This window comes from Helicoverpa zea, chromosome 6 (genome assembly GCF_022581195.2).
Source record: "Helicoverpa zea isolate HzStark_Cry1AcR chromosome 6, ilHelZeax1.1, whole genome shotgun sequence".
Classification (NCBI taxonomy): domain Eukaryota; kingdom Metazoa; phylum Arthropoda; class Insecta; order Lepidoptera; family Noctuidae; genus Helicoverpa; species Helicoverpa zea.
The window spans coordinates 13,658,715-13,685,476 of NC_061457.1; the positions used below are offsets into that span (position 1 = coordinate 13,658,715).

General features: G+C 38.2%; 1 protein-coding gene across 1 annotated transcript; it reads right to left on the bottom strand.

The window, feature by feature from the left end:
* Window positions 1-22,927: 22,927 nt before the first annotated feature.
* Window positions 22,928-26,067, bottom strand: LOC124630942. Its single transcript, XM_047164984.1, has 2 exons — window positions 24,589-26,067; window positions 22,928-24,071 (listed from the first exon to the last, which is right to left on the bottom strand). The coding sequence occupies exons 1-2, from the start codon at window positions 26,065-26,067 to the stop codon at window positions 23,928-23,930; spliced, it is 1,623 nt and encodes a 540-aa protein (XP_047020940.1). The 3' UTR covers window positions 22,928-23,927.
* Between the last annotated feature and the right edge of the window lie 695 nt (window positions 26,068-26,762).

Consider the following 26,762-nt stretch of genomic DNA (forward strand, 5'->3'; position numbering starts at 1 on the left):
ACCGATGCTCCCCTGTAGAGGTAATGGTGTATGAACACCATGAACGATGGTGTGTGCTGTCACGTGGCTAGAGGGGTGATCGCGTGGAAGGTGACGCCAACTGGTGATTAATGCTCTCATGGAGAAAGAAAACAGATGACACTCGAATGGGAAAATGATGGAGAACACATGTTGGTCGATGAAAATGGGTTTTGTGTTTATTTCGTTTTTAGGGTTCCGTACCCAAAGGGTAAAACGGGACCCAATTGTTTTCGCTCGTCTGTCCGTCCGTCCGTCCGTCCGTCCGTCCGTCTGTCACCAGGCTGTATCTCATGAACCGTGATAGTTAGAGAGTTGAAATTTACACAGATGATGTATTTCTGTTGCCGCTATAACAACAAATACTGAAAACTAGAATAAAATAAATATTTCGGGGGGCTCCCATACAACAAACGTGAAATTTTGCTCATTTTTGCTCGATATCTATAAATATACATAGAATATTAGTTTGGATGGTACGGAGCCCTACGTGCGTGAGTTCGACTGGCACTTGGCCGGTTTTTTTTTCAGATAACGTAAAAATAATACCTACATTTAATATATATTTCTTGGATTTTAGTTCCATGTCATTCTTTTGAACTATATCCTTAACTTTTGATTGTATATACCTGATTTTAGAGGTTTCAAGACAAGGGTAGTTCATACATACACATCGATGCAACTTAAATGCCATCCATTTTAATTCCCCTTTACTGTTCGCCTGATATGAAGAGAAGCTATAGTAATAAAAGGTATAACAAGACCATATAAAGCGCAATATCATCAACTTTAATATCCAATCGCGAATCAACTATCATCCGTGATCGATTGAGACACAGACCGTTACATTCAAAGAAGTTATTCACAATATCAACGCATCGTCATCAGCTCTTTGATGTATGACGTCATGAACCACCTTCATCAATCAAACCAAGGTTTTTTATTCCCACGTCTTTAGTTGAGGCTTAGGTGGAAATATTTCATAAGGGTACAGCCATTATCTAGTTCGTGAGATTGATCTTCTCAGCAGATAGTGTGGTAAGCGAACACTCTGGTTCGGGGTATTTTTAGATGTATTGTGATGGATATTTTGGAAAGTAGAACGAGTATTTTTGAAGTGCGCTTCACCTAGATACGGTTTAGAAAATATTTGAGTTTTTAACTTATGGTAAGTAATATTTGAAAACTGTGACGTTCTTTATTCATTGGTACATAAAATAAGTCTTCCACAATAGATCGGGAAACATAATGATCATTAAATTCTTCCACCGATTACCTTTATTTAGAAAATGTATCCATCCGTCCACAAACACTCAATTTTGCCCAAGTTTGATCCATAGATATAATGTGCGGCAGTTGTCCACAGGCACTCGGGGTGAATGACCGCGGCAGGGGTAGGAAATAGCATCGAGTGTGAACATAGTCTCATGGGACTAGACTGTATCAAACTATTATAAATGATGTGTTAGAAGATATATTTACTGTTTATTGATGCTAAAAATAGACATGTACATGAATGTTGTTTTGGTTAAGGATATCTTGACATTTTACAGTTGTGATAGGTAATATTTATCGAAATGAGAGCTATTTAAAGTTCTTTTGAAAGTCAAAAGTATTACGTAGACACGTGTTAAAGTTATCCAAAGAAATCAGAGATGTGAGGAGGAAAAATCTGGCGGAAATTGAAATTATAGGAAGAGATCAATTTGCTATGCTTCACAAATTGGGGCAATATAGGAAAATATCGATAAAACGTTACTCATGAGACTTTATGCTTGTAATAAGACTATTACTATTAATAAATAATACACTATGCCCATACTAAAATTTACACATTTTTTTATAAAAAAGGGTAAAAGAAAGCACAAACCCGTCTGGCATCTAAAACAGCACTCATTTGAATCCTAGATTAGCATGAGCGCTGAGAGCACAATTCTTTTGACGAACACCACCTCGCTGAATAAAAGAAAGCTATGATTATAAATCATCTGATTAAATGAAAATTTCAGATTCTTCAGCGATGAAATGTACGAGTATAAAGCTCAGCGTATATCGCCAGTCATGCTTCAGTTATTTATTAAACGTGATTTTACGGTTTTACGAAGGATTTTTCAACAAAATGAACGGTTGATCGACGTTAAGTCTTTATGTAAAACGATGGTTGTTAATTATTTTTTTATTCAGAAAGTTTTTGTGCAATATAAAATAGAGTTGTGGAACAAACAAGAAAGAATTACATGTGATGAAAAGATTTTTTTTTTTCAAGTAATTAGTAATTTCAAAGTAACTACGTACAACATTAAGTACTTTCTATAAAATAAGGATACCTACTAGTTACAGCGATTGTAATTAATATTAAAACTAAGTGAAGTTTGATCCCACCTTCATACATATATAACTGTTAAACCACGACCAGCTGTTTACACTACTCGTCTGTATGTCACGCCAAACTCTATAACTCATCTGACCTTTTATTGTGGACACAAGCGTGTCAGTAATAACACAGCACTTCGCTGCTGCAACGTCGGCTAAGCGATACAGCTGCACCTCTCTCCGATACTGTCTGATACCGTATACATACAGTTACGATACTCGATATAATGATATCTCGATAGTTTAACAATACATCGGATTTATTGTTCGTAGAGTTTTTGATTGGACATTCATCGGTCATTGGAATATATTGTTTTCAATATCCTACTATACTTAATTAGGGAGAAATAATGATTCACAGTAGTTCATCTCCATATAAGACATAAGACGATGGGATATGGAAAGTTGATATGAAAGTGCAAAATCTTCTGACTTTCTATTATTAATTAAAATCATCAAATAGAAATTTTATGATTTTAATTGACACATTAGTTTTTCAGAACAACACATAAAAAATACCTAAAGCTTATCAGTGAAATAATCCTTGCTATTTTAATTTACAGTCCATTGCTCGATTTCATCTGACTCATCAAGGAATTTTATCGAGTTTCGTTTGAAAAAGCGCAATGAATCGTGAACGCTTCATATTTATGATATCGTTATTAAGTTTATGTTGTTGTTATGTTGTTAAGTTCATAAGACTCCTGCGACTCCTGCACGATGACATGCAATGTTGTGTAGCGGTTGAAGATGACCAATCGAGCTTCTTCTCCGTCACCTGTGGAGTGAAGCAAGGTTGTGTCCTGGCTCCCACATTGTTTGCATTATATTTCGCAGTTGTAGTCCGGGAAGTATTGAATTCTTCTCCTGAAGGAGTTCGTATTCGTTATCGGACTGACGGCAAACTTTTCAACCTGAATAGACTCAAGGCGACCACAAAGGTGTCCTATGCACATATACAGGACATTATGTATGCAGATGACCTCTGTTTCGTGGCTGAATCCCCTGAAGTCCTGCAACAGCTAGTCACGAACCTTCACAAGCAGTGCTGTACATTTGGTCTAAAAATCAGCATCAAAAAGACAGAAGTAATGTCTTCAGATAATCACGGACGTCAAGAACTGACCATTATGCTTGGTGAAGATGTCCTGAAGCAGGTCGATAAATTTCGATATTTGGGGAGCACTATAACAGCAAAGTGCGACCTTGACGCCGAAATCAATAGCAGAATTGGTGCTGCAGCCGCTGCTTTCGGCAAATTCGACAAGAAGATCTTCAGCTCCCATGACCTAAAGATATCCACAAAGGTTTCTGTGTATATGGCAGTTGTGTTGCCTTGTATACTCTACTCAGCGGAAACATGGACACCGTACCGACGCCACATCAAGCAACTAGACCGCTTCCACCTCAAATGTCTGCGCAAAATATTAAATATCCGTTGGTTTGATCGTGTGCGTAACACAGAAGTGTTGAGGAAAGCCAATGTAGGTGGCATTGAAGCATACCTCATGAGGAGACAGCTTCGTTGGTGCGGGCATGTACTGCGCATGCCGGATACTAGAGTGGCCAAGCGCATCCTCTACTCCGAGTTGCAGGAGGGCAAGCGGAAACGTGGCGGACAGCTGCTGCGATACAAGGATGTGCTGAAGCGTCACATGAAAAGCTGTTCCATTGACCCGTCTCAGTGGGAGAATCTGGCATCCAACCGCAGAGACTGGAGAAGCCGCGTTAAAGCCAAAGTCTTTGACTTTGAAGCACGCCGACTTTCTGAGTTGGATGCCAAACGAGATGAGTTGAAAGCTCGACCACCTGTAGCTATCAACTACAACTTTGTGGCTGGTACCCTGACATGTCCGCAGTGTGCGCGGACTTTCACGCACAAAATTGGATACTCCAGCCACATGAGAGCACACGCACGCCATTAGGGTCGAAGTGGTCGCCGTTGCCGAAATCGGCGTGGAAGATTATTATTATATTTGTATGTCTCTAACCGACCACGGGACTACAGAGTCCCGGATTTTTGGGAGGCGAACGTGGGGCCGAAGCCAACACGCTGAAGCCCTTTTGAGACAACTTTAATGAAATGGTAACACAAAACCGACGATTATCCCTGTATACACTATAGAAATGTACCCAAGGACAATCCCCGGTTCTGTGCTAAACTATTGCTAACTATGGATGAAAACTACTTAGGCTATTATGATGGGATGCTAATGGACTAGGAATGGGGAAACTACGGGAACTATGGCACCTGCCGATGACAATGTATTAAATACATGTTAAAATGGCAGGTGGAGACTCGCCAACTCACTTACTGGGCCCCCGGGAATCAGTCACTGAAAAGCAACAAGAGGGCAACAGGGACATGAGCGGCTGAGAAGGGTGAGGATACCTCGGCGGACTTTAAACGCAGATCACGCGCTCCCTGTGGGTCCAGCATCACCGGCCCACTCGCCACTTACCACGAGGCACCTACCCTCCGAGCAGGACTAACCTTGCTCTAGCGACACCACTCTGACCGGCCGATGAAGGCAAGCCAAGAGGCGGGAGACCTATCCCCCGTCATGCTTCACTCCGGCAAGCCGGAGATGGGGGACAGTATACTCTCCCTGGAGCACTCGGATATATAGCCCCGCGGGGTCGCTACTCCCCGTCATCCGCCTCAGATGCCCTGCGGGGCTTATTATTATTTGGTATTTATTTATTTTCAAGCATATAATTTACATTTTTAAATATTAAATATAAAAATAAAAAACATTTAAAAATATAAAAAATAGGTTGCCACCGATATCGGGCACAGGGTCCAAGGTACCGGTGGTTAGGGTCCCAGAGACAGAAACCTCCTCACAATACGTGCCGTATCAAGGAGTACTGCCTTCTGAATCAGTCCCTTGATCCAGCCGCCCAACGAGAGCCTCCTGAGGTGTTCGTCGAGGCTCTTGGCTATTAAACCATTGGCCGTAACGACAATCGGCACAACAACAGCCGTGTCGACACTCCACATGGCGACAACCTCGTGCGCTAAGTCGAGATACTTTATTTGTTTCTCTTTCTCAGCTTTCACAAGGTTCTCGTCATGCGGAACGGCGACATCGACTATCATCGCGCGGCGCGCTGATCGATCTATCACCACAATATCAGGCTTATTGGCTACAATAGTCCTGTCAGTGATGATAGATCGATCCCAGTACAACGTGATATGGTCCTTTTCGAGAACTGGGTCGGGCGCATACCTGTAGTACGGTACCTCAAGGTCTACAAGGTTGTATTGCAGAGCAAGCTGCTGGTGGATAATCTTGGCCACTTGGTTATGTCTGTGCAAATATTCACCATTAGCCAAACGAGAACAACCAGATATAATATGTCTGATAGACTCACCCGGATGGTGACATGCCCGACATATGTCAACCGTCCCGTCTTTCACGATATATCTCCGGTAGTTATTCGTAAGGATAACTTCGTCCATAATTGCACATACAAACCCTTCGGTTTCTCCAAACAAGTCACCGAAGCGTAGCCAAGATACGGACGCATTGAAGTCTACATCGGGGCCATGAAGAGCCCCGAAGAAGCGTCCGTGTAGCTGTTTGCTCTGCCATACCTCCTTGCGATCATGGGTAGTTAGTACCACAGGTCTGCGCCAGTTCTCATTTGCCAACGATAGCGGGGTGAGTCCTTTGTCCACTGCTACCATATCACGATGCATACCCACGTCGCTTTTGAGAAGATATTCTCTGAGACTGCACACCTCACGGTTGTGGAGCGTCTTTGCATTTAAAAAGCCTCGGCCTCCACATTTCCGTGGGATGTACAGTCTCATCACCGACGATCGTGGGTGATGCATTCGTTCTGCGGTCAGCAGTGTGCGGACTCTCCTATCCAAGGCATCCAATTCAGTTTGAGTCCATTTGAGTATGCCGAAGGAGTACATCAGGACTGGCATGACCCAACCATTATAGGCGCGAACCTTGTTGCCGCCTGATAAGGAACTTTTTAGGACCTTATTCAGGCGGCCAAAGAAACGCTCCCGTAATGACTGTTTCATGACAGCCACATTGATGCCTAACCCCTCCGCCATACCCAAGTATTTATATGTATCGTTTGCGGAGAGTGATCTCAGGTTTATGGAATCTGAGAGTTGTACTCCCTCAGATTCCACAATTCCCCCTCGCTTTACATGCATGACTGCACATTTGTCCACACCGAACTCCATCCTGATGCAACTACTGAAATTTTCAGTGATCTTCAGTAGCTTCATCAGCTGCAGTTCTGTAGTGACAAACAGTTTCAGATCATCCATATAAAGCAAATGGGATATAACCTGACCCCCTCTCCGCAAAGGATAGCCCAGCCCCGAACCCTCTAGCAATGTGCTCAAAGGGTTCAAGGCCAGGCAAAACCAAAGTGGACTCAAACTGTCACCCTGGAATATTCCCCGCTCGATCTTTATTATTATTTGTATGTCTCTTTCTGACCTCGGGACTACAGAGTCCCGGATTTTTGGAAGGCGAACGTGGGGCCGAAGCCAACACGCTGAAGCCCTTTTGAGACAACTTTAATGAAATGGTAACACAAAACCGACGATTATCCCTGTATACACTATAGAAATGTACTCAAGGACAATCCCCGGTTCTGTGCTAAACTATTGCTAACTATGGATGAAAACTACTTAGGCTATTGTGATGGGATGCTAATGGACTAGGAATGGGGAAACTACGGGAACTATGGCACCTGCCGATGACAATGTATTAAATACATGTTAAAATGGCAGGTGGAGACTCGCCAACTCACTTACTGGGCCCCCGGGAATCAGTCACTGAAAAGCAACAAGAGGGCAACAGGGACATGAGCGGCTGAGAAGGGTGAGGATACCTCGGCGGACTTTAAACGCAGATCACGCGCTCCCTGTGGGTCCAGCATCACCGGCCCACTCGCCACTTACCACGAGGCACCTACCCTCCGAGCAGGACTAACCTTGCTCTAGCGACTCCACTCTGACCGGCCGATGAAGGCAAGCCAAGAGGCGGGAGACCTATCCCCCGTCATGCTTCACTCCGGCAAGCCGGAGGTGGGGGACAGTATACTCTCCCTGGAGCACTCGGATATATAGCCCCGCGGGGTCGCTACTCTCCGTCATCCGCCTCAGATGCCCTGCGGGGCTTATTATTATTATTATTATGTTGTTTATTTAGAACGTTTCAGTTTGATGTGGAAACTTATCTTATACGAATCAAATCAGTCTGGAATACTTACTAGTCGAAGTGACTTTACTAGATAAAGGAGACTTTAGAATGAAGGTTAGATTTATTGTCTTTGATAATATTAAATAAATCAAGCTAAAAAACTTTAGCTCCAGTAAATACTTATTAATTCACCTTTAATTTTAATGGAAGCGGTGTTAAATTGGCGTATCGTGTATTTCAACACAGATGATATACAGGGTGCCCACTACAAATAATTCGCGAAACTGTCCGCCGACCATTAACCAAATGGATGGCTTTCACTGATTCAGCAGTAAACACGTTTATCTGACACTCTCCACTCGCTCGTGTGAACGCACCTTTATCTTTGTACAAGTGGCCAATAAAGCTATTGTACGCGTCACAGAGCTGTTATTAAAATTCTGATAAACGAATTGATAAGTAAAAATTCCATATGAGCACTCATAAACAAGATTTTATATCAAGATACAAAAATCGTTTAAAAAGTATCTCATCCCAGAACCCAAAAGGTTCTGCACAAAATAGCTTGCAGTATGTATTGTATGAGTTACTAACGCCATCGGCACTGTTCGGCAAGCCGAAGTTCCCTGAAGTGTGCGTGACTTCCCGATAACTCAGGGGATAGAGGGAACTTTTAAAGTTAAACGATTTCTCGAATGCTTAGTTGCAAGTAGCCCGGAAGATAACTCGATTTTTTTCTCACGTCCAAAATCATCGGTTTTCAGTTCCGTGGCCTGAAAGAGGGACCCATCAAAATGAATGGCTTTTGTTGAACGAGTTTTCAAGATATTTTTATAAACGAGGTGCTGACGTCATTCCGGAGTGACACTTCAATGATTTTGTAAAAGAAAAAAAAATGGAACAACACAAACGTTTTTTTAGAAGTTCATTAGCTTTCATTGTTATTTCTTTTGCATTTAGATATTAGTTTGAATTTAATATTCTTTGGTATAGTATTTTTCAAGTACCTATACTTGAAAAATACTATATTCTACGTGTAAAACTTGATAAAATAAAACATTAATATGAAAATAACACGAATGACTTTCCTTACAATGAGATACAGATCCAATAAAGCAAACGATACTATTGTAAAGTTTACGAGTATTTTATAGACATATTTATTTTGCATGTAGATTTATTTATCCCTGGCAGACAGCTGTCTGTCTGATCACTGCTATTTTTATTACAACTCCTAAAATTATAGTATTCATAGAAAAGAAAATTATTGTCAATTATCTGGTGATGTTTTTTAAAGCAGAAATGAAACAAAAAAAACTGAATAATGTGAAGGAAAGGCTTTTCAGAATCCATGCAGATCTCTAGATCATACTTTTGCTAAACCTTGTTTGTCTTCGTGCTTTCAATGTAGCCGAGCAAATTAGTTTTTTTGCTGACGATTCTTACTGGTTTTTAGATCTCATTTCACCTGATAAAATTCTCGTATAGTACCAGGAAGAATAACCAACAAACAAGTGGGCCAATTTCAACAAAACTTTCAACATTAAATAAATAGACGTCGTCTGTTACCGGCACAACGAACCATTTCCCAAAGTTTCCCTCAGTAACGACCTCCCAAGGTCAAGGGCGCGCGACCTTAGCCAAGTGCAAATAGGTAAATACGCCTGAACACATGAAACTGGCTGCGAAATTAACTACAAGCAAGTTTGCGTTGACAGAGTGTGTCGAACTAACTATTATGTAATACGGTTGGGATTGGGTAATATACCTACACTATGAATGTAATGTTAACTGGTTTCTAACAGATATGATTACTTAATAAAGCATTTTTGTATTATTTAAAGAAGAAAAACGAACTGATGGCAATATCCAAAACTTCTTACACCCCAGTAAAAAGTAAATATTCTCTATCCTTTATAAGCTCTACACAGTTATGTGCGTCAGTTGAAATCGGTTTATAAGTTTTGTCATGAAATAGCACTTATCTATTTTCACTAAAATAGTGAAGATTATGAATTAAGAAAATTAGGAAAATGTATAAGCCATATAGATAGCCATATAGAGAAAAAGTCGTGGTGGCCTAGTGGGTAAAGGACCAATCTCTCAAGTATGAGAGCGCGGGTTCGATCCCAGGTCAGGCAAGTACCAATGCAACTTTTCTAAGTCTGTATGTACTTTCTAAGTATATCTTAGACACCATTGGCTGTGTTTCGGATGGCACGTTAAACTGTAGGTCCCGGCTGTCATTGAACATCCTTGGCAGTCGTTACGGGTAGTCAGAAGCCAGTAAGTCTGACACCAGTCTAACCAAGGGGTATCGGGTTGCCCGGGTAACTGGGTTGAGGAGGTCAGATAGGCAGTCGCTTCTTGTAAAGCACTGGTACTCAGCTGAATCCGGTTAGACTGGAAGCCGACCCCAACATGATTGGGAAAAAGGCTCGGAGGATGATGTATAAGCCATATAGACGACCTCTGTGGCGCAAAGGTCACCAAGCCGGACTGCCGAATCTGAGGTCCCGGGTTCGATTCCCGGTTCGATCGACATTTGTGTGATGAGCATGCTTGTTGGTCGTGGTCTGGGTGTTATGATATGTATTTATAAATATGTATATATGTAGCTTTATGTAGTTTATCAGTTGTGTTAGCACCCATAACACAAGTTAATTAATAACTTAGCGTGGGGCTAACCGACCGTGTGTGAAAAGGTGTCCCGACATTATTATGTCCCGACATTATTTATATAGTTGAAAGTTTTTTTAAAGGATCGCGGTTTGTCTAAAGTATACATACATATCTGTTTGTATCGAGAGGTCTGAAATTCAGTTGCTAACACGGCTATTAAGTCCCGTGCAGATGACGCAGGCTCCAGTAATTATTCGTTAGTGTTCCGGTTAACGAAGAATTTCCTGTTTAGACTCCAGTTTTACGTCACATTCAGCTTATTTTCCTATGTTAAACTATTTAGCTCTCTAGATTTTTGTGGTTTACGCTGCTTTTAGACTGGTGAGGGAATAGTTGAGGGTAGTGCTTTGGTAGTTGCTGTTCCAACTATTTAGGTCTCTTAATATAATATTTGCCGGTTCGTTATTTATTTAGCTGCGGTTTTCTTTTGATACAAATATTAATGTAGTCTTTATCAACACGCTTTAGATTATTATCATAATGTTTGAAGTTATTTTCTTTTACGTGATTAATAATGGTATTTGTAAATGGTGATCGCTTATAGCCAGTAATGGTAAACGATTTTAGGTTGTAACGCCTTACACTGCGCAGAAGTTAGTAGTACTATGTAGCTTGTAGTCTAAATGGAAAACTTGTTTTATTATTGAGACGTTTAACAAAAAGAATATTGTGTATCCAGTCATCGTGAAAGCCAGATGGCAGTCGTTTCATCTAAAATATTCATACTCAGCCGCATGCAGTTTGAATAGAAAGCAACTTTTCTAGCAAAAATGCTGGCCAAAAACATTTATTCTTGCCACTTAATTTTATACAATCTACACTTTGAAGGTTATCACATAATCCGGCCTCTTTGAGAGCAATCTAAGCGAAATGCGGCGAGTTCGCACAAAATGTGAGCCGAGAGCGGGAAATATCGATAGCCATTAGGATAATACGCGGCCGAGAGATCGCCCGCCGAATTTAATAAAACTTTGTGTTGTGGGGCATAAATCTGACGGCTCGGCTTCCACTCTCTGACGTACACTCTTATGATGGAGTACTTCTCGAGTCTGGACAGGGTGAAGCCTTGTTGGAGCACAGTAATATGTAGTCGGTAGTTTATCTTTTTCTTATATTCGTACATCAAAATTATTATTGGGTTTTACGAAAAAGAGGATACATTTTTCGTAATATCTAATATTATTTTTAGCCAGCCCAAGTCCGTTAAAAGATAATCTATTTGATGATAAAACTTATAAGTGAAGTTAAAAACTGAAGATAACATAGGACAACTAATGTATAAGACCCTGGCCTTATAAACTGTGTGAATTTTGGGCATATTGACGCTTCAAGTAATACAAAATTTCTCCTTATTCTTTGTTCAACAAAGTAGTACTAGGTTTATAACTCAATGTTTGCAGGATATCATGCCATTGAAAGTTTTCACATTAGGGCCGAGCCGGCAGCCTGACCAAACACACAATAGATATCTTTGTAAAAACAACAACTTTAGTGATTATTACAGCTTTTTATCTTTATGGGGTGCTAGGAAACTATTGAGGTGCCTGACTTTGTTTGACTTTCACAATTTGTGAAGGTCAAGGAAAATGTCCTGTTTTTTCGGGAAAGAAAAATCTGTGAATGGTCTTTCAAAACTGTTTGTAACTATTAGTATTATTGCTATACTATAACAAAATAATTATTTTTGACAACTTCCTCATTTTTTATCCAGCTTCGGCAGAAGAGAAATGTATTTTGAGAGTATTAAGAACACTCCAGATGTTTCTGATTTTACAAGAACAAAAATAAACTTCAGCGAAGCCAATTATTTAAGGACTGCCTGGGGTGCTTAAGCGCTTAAAATGAGTATGAAATATTAGATTCAAGTTCGTATGTCATTATGTAAAACGAGGGTTAACTGGAGGTATATTTGCACGAGTCCTGAAAAGCCAAAGGCATGGGTATATACTGTAAAATGTGTGAAAAATATTTAACTTCCTCGTGGGCCTTTCACTTGCAAACAGAATGGACATTATTATGAAAATCTCTAATAATTACATGTTATGTACGAAAATATACACTGTATTGCAAATAAAATATTTCTATGTCATAAAGTTGTGAGGGCTTTTGTATTTTTGTAGCCACTCAAAGTAACCCAAAAGGCTTTGTGATTCCTATTAATATTATATCATCGTAATAAAGCGTTTTTATTATTATCTGTGGCTAAGATGGCTTCTGGGAGATTGTCATTATTGACATCGCGCCATGACCCCGACTCGACCTAATTCCGATATTGATGGCGCGGCTCTGCTAAATAAAATACAACTTACGTCAAACAAAATTCTAGAAATCACCGTAATTTCCTGACCGAATGAAATAGAAACCAATTTGTTATGGCTATGAAATCTCTGCGGACGAAAAAAATATCTCGCCGTGATTTATAAGAGTCCGAGAATCTCCATATTTTTATATATAAAGAAGCGGGTGCTATTCAAATGTTCGGTCCTGAATTACGAGCTAAAAGCTGAGCAGGGCCCAGAATAGCTCGGTTACAAAGGACTAGCACACAGTATCGGATGTGGCCATTAGACCCCTTTAGCGGCGACAATGCGGGTCCTTGACCGCCGGGGGTCAACAGCGCGATGTATTGTCACATGGGAGCGGGGGGTTATCATGACAAGCCATACAAACTGATCGAAGGTGAGAGGTTATTGTCATAGTCGATAAATATTTGTAAGCTATTTTGCCACTTTATGTCTAAAATATTGTTAATTGAATTTAGTTAAATTCTAACAAGTTCCTGGAACCACAGTTGACCAACTACAGTTTCGATGAAATCCGATGCAGAGCGCACTAATCTAAACCACCTTGTTAACTGCTGTCTTTGCAGGTAAAAACAATTCTGCATAAATCGTTCAACAGGAAAACTTAACAAAATTGGATAAACAAAAACAATCAAAAGACAACTTTCTTAGAAAAGCATCAAAACATTGAGTTTTAAACAAAGTAATCAAAAATCAGTTTGTTGTGGAAGAAATTTGTCGCGACACGCGACAGCCGCGGGAACAAACTCACCCCTGAGCTGGGGTGAATCTGTGCGAAAGTAAACAGAAATCGCTTAACTCGCCCCCAACCAATTACATGACAAAATAGCTGTGTATAAGTAGTATTTGTAATCGTGTGGGAAACTCAATAATATCAACATTTGGGAAATGAGTGGGTGTTCCGTTAAGCACCTAAGCTACTATCAATATGAGGACTGTTTACTTACTGCTACAGTATAATTCATTTAATGAGTCGCGTGAACTCAGTTACAGTTATTTCTATTTAATCATGACAATACATTTATGTCTTTTTCATACTTTTTACTTAATGTTTTTCTGAAAATTGTTGTTGTATAACTATTTAATACTAGTTGAAATACAATAATTTCGACTAAGAGAATTCTACAAGTACATTTACAAAATACTAACAAATTCTACCATCATCGACATTAAAATTCGTAGAAATGCTCTTAGCTTCAGGCTTTTCGGGAAAAATGTCTGTCACTTTTCATATTATAAAAACATATAATTTTATAGGCAAGTCTGGTCCCGTCGTTTAGTAATTAGTTCTTTTTATAATAAACCTGGATCTATAAACTTAATTATAGTACCTATTTTTTTACACATTTTTTATGTCAATTTACGACGAAAAATATTTTCTAAAAAATCTTGACATTTTTACAGGCTTTAAACCTAAATCAATATTTAATGCTTTACTTGGCCGTTTAAGGTCAGTTTTAAGGAGTAATTAATGAATATTCATAAGCAACACAATGCGGTATTCATCACACTGACATTACGTGAATAGGCCTTTAGACCCCAAGCGAGGGAAGATAGGCTACACACTTAGTACTTACACGAAGCGATTTCTATTAAGATAGCTAAATCATTGATACATAAATGATTAATGACTTTCACACTGTGTAGCCTAAAATCAATACTCATACGTTATGTTTGTAAATAAATTCAGTAAAGAAGGTAAGGTGGGCTACCGTAATGTACTTCTTACTGCACGTATTATAATAATACACCCATAAAAGGCCTATGACGGAACACGACGGTTTTTAGTCAGTAAGAGTCTGACACTCCCTCACCGCTGCTAACCCACAGCGGGAGGGGTCATTTGATGATTTTTAACGTCGGAAAAAAAAAAAGGTTTTGTTTCCCATCTATGTATAAAATACATACTAGTTTCCAACTGCGGTTTCACCCGCGTCTCGGAGGAACTTCCCCAGGTTCCCGTAGGTATATGCCACCCGGAGATAGTGCAGCTTACCAACAGAGAAAGAATTGTCATATCGGTACAAATCCTCTACAAATTGGCATTAAATTCACATCAATAAAAATAACCCAATAATCACCACCATCAGATTTCCGTGGCGCGTCCCACAGGAAGGCGAGTGCTAAGCGATGACAAGCTACTGCGCGTCACATAACTTTGTGTTAAGCGATCATTATCCGCCGGCCTTTGTCTCGCCTCTACACACATTTTGTTTATGTTCCAAGTCGTTAGCACTTTGTAGCGAGATGTCTTTTATATATGGTGTTAGAGGTTCTCTTTATTGTTGTGAAGAATTTTATAAAATAAGGTATCCAACTTATGAAATGCACTTTATCATCGGCTAAGAAAAATAAGCACCAGCTCACCTTAAGAAAGCATGGTAATCATTCATAGTGCCTTCACAATCTTATCAGAAATCAGAAATCAGAAATGTTTTATTTGTCAAACATAGGTGTAACATTATATAGGTCTTACAATCTCATTATCGTCATTTGCACAGCCTTTTTCCAACTACATTGAGCTTTCAGGCTAATCAGATGCAGGTACTTCGTACCAGAATTTAACATAGAACCCATGTCTATCTGACCTCATCAACCCAGTTACCTGTGCAACCCCAGTTACAAGTTACCCTTTGTTAGACTTCATACAAATATAAATCCATTTAAAACTAATTCAATGCTATAACTATCTGAGTATTGTGTAGCGAATACAAATATAGTCTCTCAATAGTAAAGTCTAATTGATAATGTTTGCAAACTGTTTGTTTGTTTGTACAATAAACACGTTAATAGAATTCGCGAGAGGTCTGTGACTCGAGTTGTCTCTATTCGATTATAATGTGAGTTGTCGCTCGTCCCATTCAATTTGTTCAAAGGATTTATTGATATTACATTTATTATGAAGAATGGAAATGTTGACAAACTAATTGATTAACTTAGGTGTGTTGTTACAAGATGTAAAGTATTTTGTTTTCTCTATATTGGACATCTGGTTTTTGCAAACATATTTGCCAAATGAAAAATTAATACTGTTAAGTTATCACTGTTCAAAGCACAGAATTTTGGCCCATTTTCAAATTCTTAATATTTAGTATTCAGTTTGTTCGTAAAGTTTCATAAATAACATAAACTGTGAAGAATCAGCTTAAATAATAACTAAACAAAGCTTCATAGTATTAAACTTGAGATCTCAACTATTCATACTCGCCATATTTTTACATGAAAATGCATATAAACACATGTAGGTACACACGCCGGCTATTTATGCTAAACTCCGATTCTGATGCAGAAAATGTGTTGTGATGGGCTTGCGCGAAAGATAGCCACAATATACCCTACTTTGTATATAAATGTGCACAAAAATATTTTTCCAGACCATTTTCATTTACTCTATGAAAAGTTAAAATATTTCATTTTACATATTCTTTGGAAATATTTTTAAACTCGAGCATAAATAAAAAGTTTTTCTCACACATGGTCGTTTAGAATTCGTCGCCTGAATGAATGTAAATGTGGGTAGTTTCATGCAGGTCTTAGTATGGCGGGTAGTATTATAGTAATATTTTATAAGCATTGCAGATGTGGTGTGTTAACTGCAGTTGCAGGTGTCGACATGTTTCATAGCCTTAATGTGCTCAGAACATATTGGGCTCTTGTTATAAATTGTAACAAGTATTTTATATGTACTTTTGTAGATGAAAAAAAGGTTTGTTTAGACATTTACTGCTTTTGACGGATATAATTAAAAAAAAATACGTGTGGCTCTCGGGGACTGCCGCGGTAAAGCTATTGCATAGCATTCCGTATCAACTTATGCAATTATAATTATTTATTTTTTATTTTATTCATACAGTATTTCTTTTTCTTTGATATTAATTCAAGTTACACTTTTTGAGCGTGGTGACCGAAAGGAAAACAAATTTTTCTTTATTTTTCTTTTATTAAAAAACAGCTGATTATGTATTCGTCCGATTTCGGAGCAGCTCGTCTCGATTCGGGCGAGTTCCGTAAAGTCGTACAATACGTCTAATCGCACGACACACAGCGCCGTGTCGAAGACTGCCGAACTGACACGACGTTAGACGATGCACGGCCTTCAAGCCACACCTCCGTGCCCGTCGGAGTGGGGAGCGTGAGGTTTTTTCGTTACGGAATTTCTGGATTTGGTCCCCGCGCTCAAGGCCTGCGATAGAAGCTATGCAATAGCTTAAAAGGATTAAGTTCTAATACTTAATCCTTCCCAAATAAATTGGGAATAGGGCAGGAAGAAGAAGATAAACAAAATATCGATTTCTTAAGTGCTTGACAAGCTTATATTATTACACTACTAGTTTATTACGTGAACGCAATTTAGATAAAAACCGTTACCATAATATAAAGTGTCCTGTATTTCACGAACTTTTAACTGTGACGTGTAGCCGAAACATTTTTCATTTTAATTCGAAAAAAAAACAACAATAAAACTGTATGCTGTGCCTGCCAGTTTATTTACAACCTATGAAATAAAACCCGTGACGTTTGTCGACAGCCATCAGCCATCGCAACAGCCGTGTGTTTGCAAAGCGGAGGGTATTTACACAAATTGACTGAAGTTTTCAAGTGCTGACAAAGCAAATCTGTCGCTTTTAATAGTGACGCCGTTTGTAGCCATTTTGTTTCTTTGTTCGGACAGTTTGAAATATTTTTACTAGTATTACGACCTTGGAAGGAATTTAGGCATTCTTTTTAGAACACTATAGATTCCCAATCCAGATTCCCTCTCGCTATTATCTAATAGTAGTTATAAGTGCAAAAGAAAATATTTTTTCTTTCACTTGCTTTCGGGTTTGGATGAAAATTACACGAATAATTTATAACAAGGCTAAGAGATAAGCTTTTAATCTGGGTGTCTAGACCCAAGCTACCTCTGTCTGCGTGCTTTTGCACAGATACGATTACTGTTCAGACTAAGTAATTGTAATGGTAATGAAAAATAGACCACTATGTCACAGTAATTGCTTTGTAGTAAAAAGTAAATATTCCCATTACAAAACTGCACTCTCGCAAAGTAATATTATTCATAAGTTTTAAACATTAGTACCGTGAAATATGTTCCATTACCATTACGGTAATAATAGAAACAGGCACACAACGTTACTGCATAGCTGGGAAAGAAATAATTTTTATTTCCAATTAGAGCGGCCCCGGAGAGCGCAAGCTTTGTAATTATTTATTTACAGCTTTATAATTAGATTTTCCTGGAAATATTGCATGGCAAATAACGAGTGATTATTATAGTGTTATTATTTTTCTATTGCAAATTGAATTGCTTTATGAATATTTATATACTGCCTTGAATTACTCGTACTGCAAGAAACATTTAAAAACCTAGAGATGGAGTGGTTGGTTGGTAATAAAAGATTTAACCATTTTCGTTTAATGAGTCTTGGTAAATATTTTCATACTACAGGAACATGGTCTTATAAAAATTGATATATTAAGTACAGTGAAAGATATTTATTTTTGTTTCTACACCCCTGTTTCTTTTTCCTTGCGTATTTTAAGTGTATAACTTGACGTAAGAAATATGCAAGACAATCAGACAAAGTCGTTTTCCACAGCAGTAGAGGATGCTTAACAATAGCAAGTTCAGCAAATAATAAACCTCCGTGATACCGTGTTATTTACTATAATATACGAGTATGTAGTGCATACTGCACTAAGGCTTGTATTGCAGTATTGCGGTGCGTGCAGCCGCTTCACTTAATAATGTTGCATGACGCTGCACCGCCTGTGAATACCACCTACCATTGTATGTGCGGCTAGTATGCAAGTGATAATCTATCGAGATACCTCACTATAGGAGAATAAAAGTATAGAGAATTTATAAAACGTGTGAATAATGGAGTGACAGCTGATGTGTAGGTAAAAGAAATATTATGTTATATCCATCAAACATCAACGAGTCAAAATACATAATATGAACTAGATCTGTTAGTAAACATAGACACAATACGAGTTCTCAGTAAGCACCTATGACATTATAGCGGAAAATTTTGTGAATTTTTCACAGAAAAATTCTCAGTAAACTATATTGGTTCCCGGTTTTGTGTCCGCCTGACAATAGCCGCTGTCCACTACTTCATAGAATTTTGACGAGAACTTATGAAATATGGGTATAGTGTGAGTACCTACATATGTAATTATGTATTTCTGTAAAGCTAACAGTATTCGGAGAAAGATGACTTATACTAAGTTATGTATAGTTTTGTTACGTGATTTTTTTTGCCTATTCTATTTACTCATAGTAGGGCCAATGGAAAGCGGAACGTATAGAGATCCCGAAGAATCGCGCCACGCTCCGCTAAGGAGTTAGATTGCGTTTTTATCCGACGCTCTAGCTAGAGTCTAGGATATTATACGTTTCTCCTAGATATATATTCACCAGGATCATCCAAGGAAGGACTGAAATAAGTAGGCAGGTGATATATAGGTTGAAAAATCCCCGTGATCATACCTCACATCATATATTTTTCAGAAATAGGTTGTGCAATTTCGAGCTTTCATTTATAATCTTTTATGAAATCATTGTACGATGTGTTCATAAATGCAGCATTTTTTTTAATATTAGACGTATTGTCACGAAGAAATCAACATCTTTAAATTCAGCATTAAATATAGATAAGTTCTAAACCGTATCATTTGAAGTCATTCCGATGCAGTTAACTGTGAGAATGGAATAATGATGCGTTGGTCTCCACACGATTGTGAAGCTAAGCTAGATTAATGAACATCTATGTATGGTTCAAAGACTGGATTATGTGAAAATGTATGCGCATGTCATTGACGATGAATGGCTTCAGTTTTCTTTGTTAGTTTATCCTTTAGTAGTGTTATAAGGTATACGTTATCTTTTGAAAAATGGAATAAACATTTATTTATGTCAAGTAGTCCTTGGTAGATTTGAAATAAGAGTAACCACGGATAAAACTTCGTTAATACTTTTTAACGATTAATAAACGAGCTTATATAACATATAGGTACTCTAAATTACCAAATATAAGACCGTGTTACAAAAAGGCATTGCTTGAACCTCAAATGAGTCTCGATCACTATTTTATATTCAGTCTACTGCCTCCCAACTTTCTAAGCTCCGTATAATACTGCACAGTGGTTACTGTGAGATCAACAGGAAACAGAACACACTAGTGAACAATGTAATGTGTTCACTCAACTCGCGGAATCTCATCTAAACTTCTTCATACAATCCCAATCCTGCATTGAAAAGTGTTGGAAGTAATCACCAAAACTGTAATGAGTTCATCTCTGTTATCCGTTTCAAATCCCATTGGTGCACTGGAAAGTAGTTTACCGTGATAATAAATAATAGCCAAAAATACAAACATAAATACTTATAAAATTTTTGAATAGAAAATGGTTAGAATAGTGCTAATAATTTGTAATATGAATATAATTTCGTGAAAGGAAAACTTAATCTCTCAATTCACTTATATTTTAATTCAAATTGACCGGCCATACTTAGCACATAACCTTATTTCGTAGCAAAATGTGCTACGGCGTAGCATTGTGCTACGGCTACGCGGTTGAACACGAGTAACGCGCGAATTATGAACAGATGTTACCACAATGAGTGTATAACGCGCTTTATTCCGTGGTTACTGTAAAAACACTAGCGGTACACAATTTGTTCACTCCATTTGGGAAATCAACTCAGTGGAGACTTTGTTTATGTTACTCAAACATTGTTGTAATATTTTTGTTTGTTGTTACTTTCACTATTTGAAGTCTGCGCTTTCATTCATTCAATTATTTTGGCTTTGTGAACAATTTGTTAATTAAACATTTTCGAAAAGGATCGTTCAACCTGACATAATGAGATTTATAATAGAGTTTTAATATATTTGTGAAGTGACTTTCAGGAGCGATTTCAAGATGAGTCGAAGTACTTGCGTATTAGCTATTTTCCACGGTTTTACCTGCATCTCGAGAGAACTACTTCTCGGACCCGGATAAAAGTACTATCTGTATACCAAAATTGTATTTAAATAGGTAGCTACAGTAGTTTTGGCGTGAAAGAGCGACAGAGGCAGAGTCACTTTCATATTTATAATATTAGCAAGGAAAACAAACAGCCAAAGTTACCTAGATATTGTTTTATGACAACCTAAAGTTGTGAGATGTTTGACAAAGACTCCACAAGTTGGCACAGAAGTTCGACTAAGGTTAATGAACTTGTCTCAGCAAGAACAAGTGAGTTAAGTTACGTGCCTGCAAGTCACGGGAGCAACTCAGTTAACTGAAACAAGAAAGACTTACCTAGAAACAAGTGCGGGAATAAGTTAGCGGTTACGTGTCTGTACGATGTAAGTTCTAGTACTTACTTATCTTACGTATATGTTAGTACGCACAGAATTCCAACAGTTTGTAAGCCTGTCACTTTCAAATAAAATTTGAACGTGAAATAAAATCTATGCTGATTTATTATACCGCGCTGGGCTTGCGTGTGCTGAGCGCAGTGTGGATGGATTTTGAATGTTGAAAAATAATATAATATCCCATATTTTTTAGAAATCTAATTATCAACCTCGATCAAATGCGTTTTTTTGGGATCTATTCTTAGTAGGTTTATAGTCAATCATCAAAAGGGCTTCCAAAATAACTACTACGATAATGGTATAATCGCTAATGAGAAGTACTCCAATCCATTAACTGAAGGCTAATGAGGATTACATGCTAAGGGAGTTTTTCACGATAATGCAGCTGCTATATCCTCATTACGTGAAATGCTATTAAATTAGGGAGGTCGGCTTAAGTTCATTCGCTCATAAAGCGGCTATAAACCGACAAACTGTAAGGGATGATTCTCGAGGGAAGCTGGGCCCGACGGGAGATTGTTCACATTCAAATAGTGTTTGATTTGTGGCGCAGCAGTATTTATGTACTGTTGGCACTCTGCCACTAATGAAACGGAAAACTCTGCGGTTTTATTGGTACATTCTTCTTTATCTTTTAGTCGTAAATACTGGACTAGTGTTAGTTCAAATGCTGACTAAATATTGCATGAAATATGTTTTTGATTTAAAATATTTGTGTGAATAAATGGCTTTATAAAATATTATCTAGTATCTAACATTGTGAATAATATACTAAAATTAATTAATAATAAACCTAACTAACACATTATTTCGCCTGAAGCTAATCACGTTATTCACCTGATGCTATTGAATTTCAGTGAACACATTGTTATTAAAATGTAACAATAATTACATTAAAAATATCAGTTTAGCCATTGAGGGGAAATTAATAGCTATGAAGGTATACTGGTCGCGACAGATATAAACGACGATCTGAGACCATCAGCGGGGGGTGGGAGGTAGGGGGGAGGTGGAGGGGACGAAAACGCACTCCTGATTGTTATTAATTGATAGCGAAGGCTTTTGGAGATCATTTGTCACGCCGCGAGATCTGATGCTGCGTGACGATAAATATAACGCATCTCTCTTATAGATATAAATAAAAATGAGAAGAAATATAGGGCCCATTTTCAATATTTTTTCTTCCTCAATTATATTACCTTGCAACAGTAATAGGTTAGATTAGATATTTTTTATTTTACCTCCCTCAGTATGGGGGAGAGTATTTTTTTGTGTAAACGTTGTGAGGTGAAGTGAATTATTTAATGCTTCTATGGTACAGGAAATGGGATGGTACAATTCATTTGGAAAAAGACATAAATAAAAATGTTTTCTTTTTTTACGACATTCAGTGTCCCGGAACTTTCTGTTCTCAAACAATGCAACAAATGAATATTCTCAATTCAAGTTTAAGGAACTTCTCAATAAAGACCTTGAGGTTCAGTAAAATGATGAAGTTACTCAAAGGGTCAATGTGATCTTACCGTACTCAATACATTATCCCTTCCCTTCCATATCCTAACCTATCCAAACAAAAGAGGCTAAGCTAACATAACCACTTATCTTGCTCGTAAGATTTGACAAACAATAATCAAGGCGATACGATCACGACATGATTACGGCACGATTACGGGACGATCACGAGACATCACGGGCGACTGTCAACACCGTTGGGATAATGAACGGACGACCATCGTGATTGTTTGCTGAAGTGATAGTAATTTTGTGTTGAGGTTTTGTGGATCGGTCAGTGAACTTTGTTATACCTATAAGATAGGTATAGGTACGTATAGTGTTGACAGCTGGTTTTGTTAATTCAGCAGAATTTTAATGTGTCTCTCAAATCCAGCTAATCTTAGAACTTTTGTTATAAAGATTTATAATACAATTCGAGTCTTCTGCTGTTTAACTTTGGTCCTTATACCTTCAGGAATAGATGATAAAATAATACAAACACTCTTCAAAATAGCAAGACCTTTAATATAATGTCAAAATGCAACTTATACTATTTTTGGTAACGAAACCATAGCCTGCATTTAAACGCGGCAACGCCATCTAGTCGCATACGAGACAACATATACCGGGAATCCTGAACATACCGCCCACTAAAAGGAATTTATTCCTTTTTATTACCGCCCACTATGATCGAAAGTACTTAAATAGAGCAATGGACTGTATATGTATAATAGAATTTATCAAACGATCAGTGAACAGTAATAATGATACGACGGTTTGTAATAAATAACTAATGGCTTCAAAACTTACTTACTAATAGTATAATGCATTTACAAAACAATTTACTTGTATCAAAAACTATAAGGTTAACATAACATTAACTGCGTTTTCGAACTAAACATATTTACATAATGGAGAGTAAACATAGCTTTGAAGCTGGACGTTTCATCAAGGTGTCTTTACACCGAAGTGTGACGACGCGCGTGATACCATCCTTTCCAGGATGCACTTGTTCAACTTGACCATACAACCATTTGGCTGGAGATAAGTCATCTTCTTTAATAACACAACATCGCCTTGCTTTTATTCAGGAATTCTAGATGTCCACTTATGCCTCTGAAAGAAATGTGTGACTACTCCCTGTTGCGCCTACGTAGAAACCCTTATACCATTCCTTTAGCAGTCGAGCGACAAAACGTTAACAAGACAGAAATCCTGCTGTTGATCAATTTGAAACTGCCACAATGTGAACAGAAGTTCATACAAATAGGCAAATACATCCTTTGTAGCAAGTATATCGTATATCGGTGTTACTCTACAAACAAGTTCTGTCGATTCTCTTCTCTTCTCGGCTGATTTCTTGTCGTGACTGCGCATCGTATACATCTTGACTATGATCTTGACCTACGTTTCGGAATGATATGGATGCTTGGAGTCGTCAATATGCCGCAAGTCTGCCTGGAGGGTGCGTCCTACCATTAAGGTGTCATTCAATGAAACTACATTTGTTCCCTTGAACGATGTATCATAGGCCACCCTTGCTTTAGTAGCCAGCTTATCTTCTCTAACCACAGCATGATGAGGAAGATAAACAGCGTTATTACGATTTCTGGCTGACTCGGCGCTGATTTTCTCCAAGCGTCCTAGAAATGAACATTTTGTTATTACATTAGAATTATGTGATTTCAATCTTACATGCTTTATTGTTGCATGAGAATACTCATCACATGCTTGTTCTTTACTCGTTAGTAGCTTTTTGACTAACGAGGGATCAGACTTAACTTCCCACAACCGATTATCATTTTCATCAACTTGGGCATGCATTGAAACTATCAATTGCTGCTGATGGGAAATGTGATCTCTGTCAACAAACCCTGACACAATCCACCCTAACTGTGTGTCTTGTGCTACTAGGGAACCCTTAGGGCTCCTGATCAAACCTTTCTTCAATATCTGACAGTAAATGTCAGCTCCTAACAAAACATCAATTTTGTTAGGGGTATTAAGGTGGGGATCAGCCAACTGAACATTGTGTATTTCAGACCAATCCTGCATTTCGAAACTGGCGTCAGGCATTACAGAAGTCAGTGAGCGTAATACATGCGCTGATACTTTGATGGTATAAGAAGGTTCGTACAATGATTGTACGTTCATACTTACAGTGTAATTGGAGACAACGCTAACGCCGCTCTGATTACCTCCTATACCTGCTATCTTGGTTTTGCTACCAATCCTCTTTAGACGAAGTAACTGCGCTGCTGCTTCAGTTATAAATGACGCCTGCGATCCTTGATCCAGCAAGGCTCGTAGTACTTGAGTGGACCCATCTTTTGACTCGGCTCTTATAAGAGCTGTGGCTAACAGGACTCGTCCCGGAGCGATACCCTTTAAAAGATGAGTTGCGAGGTTAGTGGTCTGCTGTGGTGTTGGTTCGCTAGAACCAGCATCCGTGCTTGGTATACTATAGTTCCTGAGGTGTAATAAGGTGTGATGTTTGCGCTGGCAGAAACGGCATGTGGTGAGTGATTTACAAACTTTGGTTGTGTGATTCTTTCCTAGACAGTTAAAACACAAACCTAAAGATTGTGCAATATTACGGCGCTGTTCGACTTCCTCCTTGCAGAACTTCTTGCAGTTGAATAATCTGTGAGTTTCGGCACAATGTGGACATGACATCTTTGTAACGTCATTTACTTCTTTGGGGTGAGATGTTGTGTAACTATACAAGACCTTGGGCTTACCAGTAGGCTGAATAAATTCAAGAGCCCGGAAACGAGTCTCCAAAAACTCTTGAAATTGTAACCAAGACGGAAAATCCACGGATGATGATTGGTTGACTTGCAGTTCCCACTGCTTCCTAGATTCTACGTCCAGCTTCAAACTTATAATATAAATTACAATCACATCCCATGTTTTTACATTTATACCGAGATTTGACAATTGATGCAAACAATCATTTGTCACATCAAGAAGTCCCTTTAGGGCACTAGAAGAGTCTACGTTTACCGCTTTTTGATTGAACAACCGCTGCAAAATACAATTTGAAATGTACTTTTTATTATTATACCGACTTTCGATCATGTCCCAACATATTTTGTAGTTAGCTTGAGTGACAGGAACATGTCTTATGAGTTGCTCAGCTTCACCAGACAATTGAGTTTTGAGATAATGTAACCGCTGAACATCGTCTAACATGGAATTATTATGAATCAGTGATATAAACAACTCTCTAAACGATGTCCATTCAGTGTACTTCCCACTGAAAATAGGAATTTGAATTTTTGGTAATTTTGTGACAGATGGTCGCGAATTGTCTGATGAACCTTCGCCACTGGACTTACATTTTATGGTATTAAATGTGGACATAGTTTTCTTAAGCTGAACCTGATAACATAAATACGTCTCTGATGTTGCTTCAAAAACATCGCCTTGAAAATAATTCGCTATCTTGCCGCTTCCGTAGTCGCCAACCATAGCTTCATATTTTGATGAGAAGGTGGTAAATAATCGTTCCAACATTTGTTGCCTTGTTTCCACATAATGTTGGTCAATCCTGTCTTTCGGCGACTTCTTAAAGTTGATTAGGCCTTTTTCAATTTGCGTTTTTATATCTTCTAGAATTCTTAGATCTTTGTCCATGTTTGAAGTTGTCAAAGTTCAATGTCAAAAAAGTGCGATGCCAATTTCCAAAGAGTTTATAATCTTTGATCTCAATAATATCTCTCTTTTGCGCACCACGTGACTATCCGGCTCGAAGGACCATGTTTAACTTTGGTCCTTATACCTTCAGGAATAGATGATAAAATAATACAAACACTCTTCAAAATAGCAAGACCTTTAATATAATGTCAAAATGCAACTTATACTATTTTTGGTAACGAAACCATAGCCTGCATTTAAACGCGGCAACGCCATCTAGTCGCATACGAGACAACATATACCGGGAATCCTGAACATCTGCATTCTTAGACATGTTACAAAAGTAATGACTGTATTATGTTAACAGATTACATAAAGCAAAAGAAATAAAAACCATTAGGTACTAAAAATAATACACGGAAAGTATTTTAATATCAAACGATAAATGTTACATACTAAAATAATTCATACTGAGTAATATCCATGATTCGTGGGATAGTAATAATTACTAAAAGCAATCGCTGTTGGATTGATCGCTCGATTCATGGTTATTGTATCAATACCGACCGATAATCGGCTTTTATTTATAGTCTGGCTAACGGGAATACTTTTCCGGCACTATAATTACATTTTACCAATATTAAAAAGAGGAAATATTATTTTGTTTGTTTGTTTGTACCTAAAAAGCGCCGAAA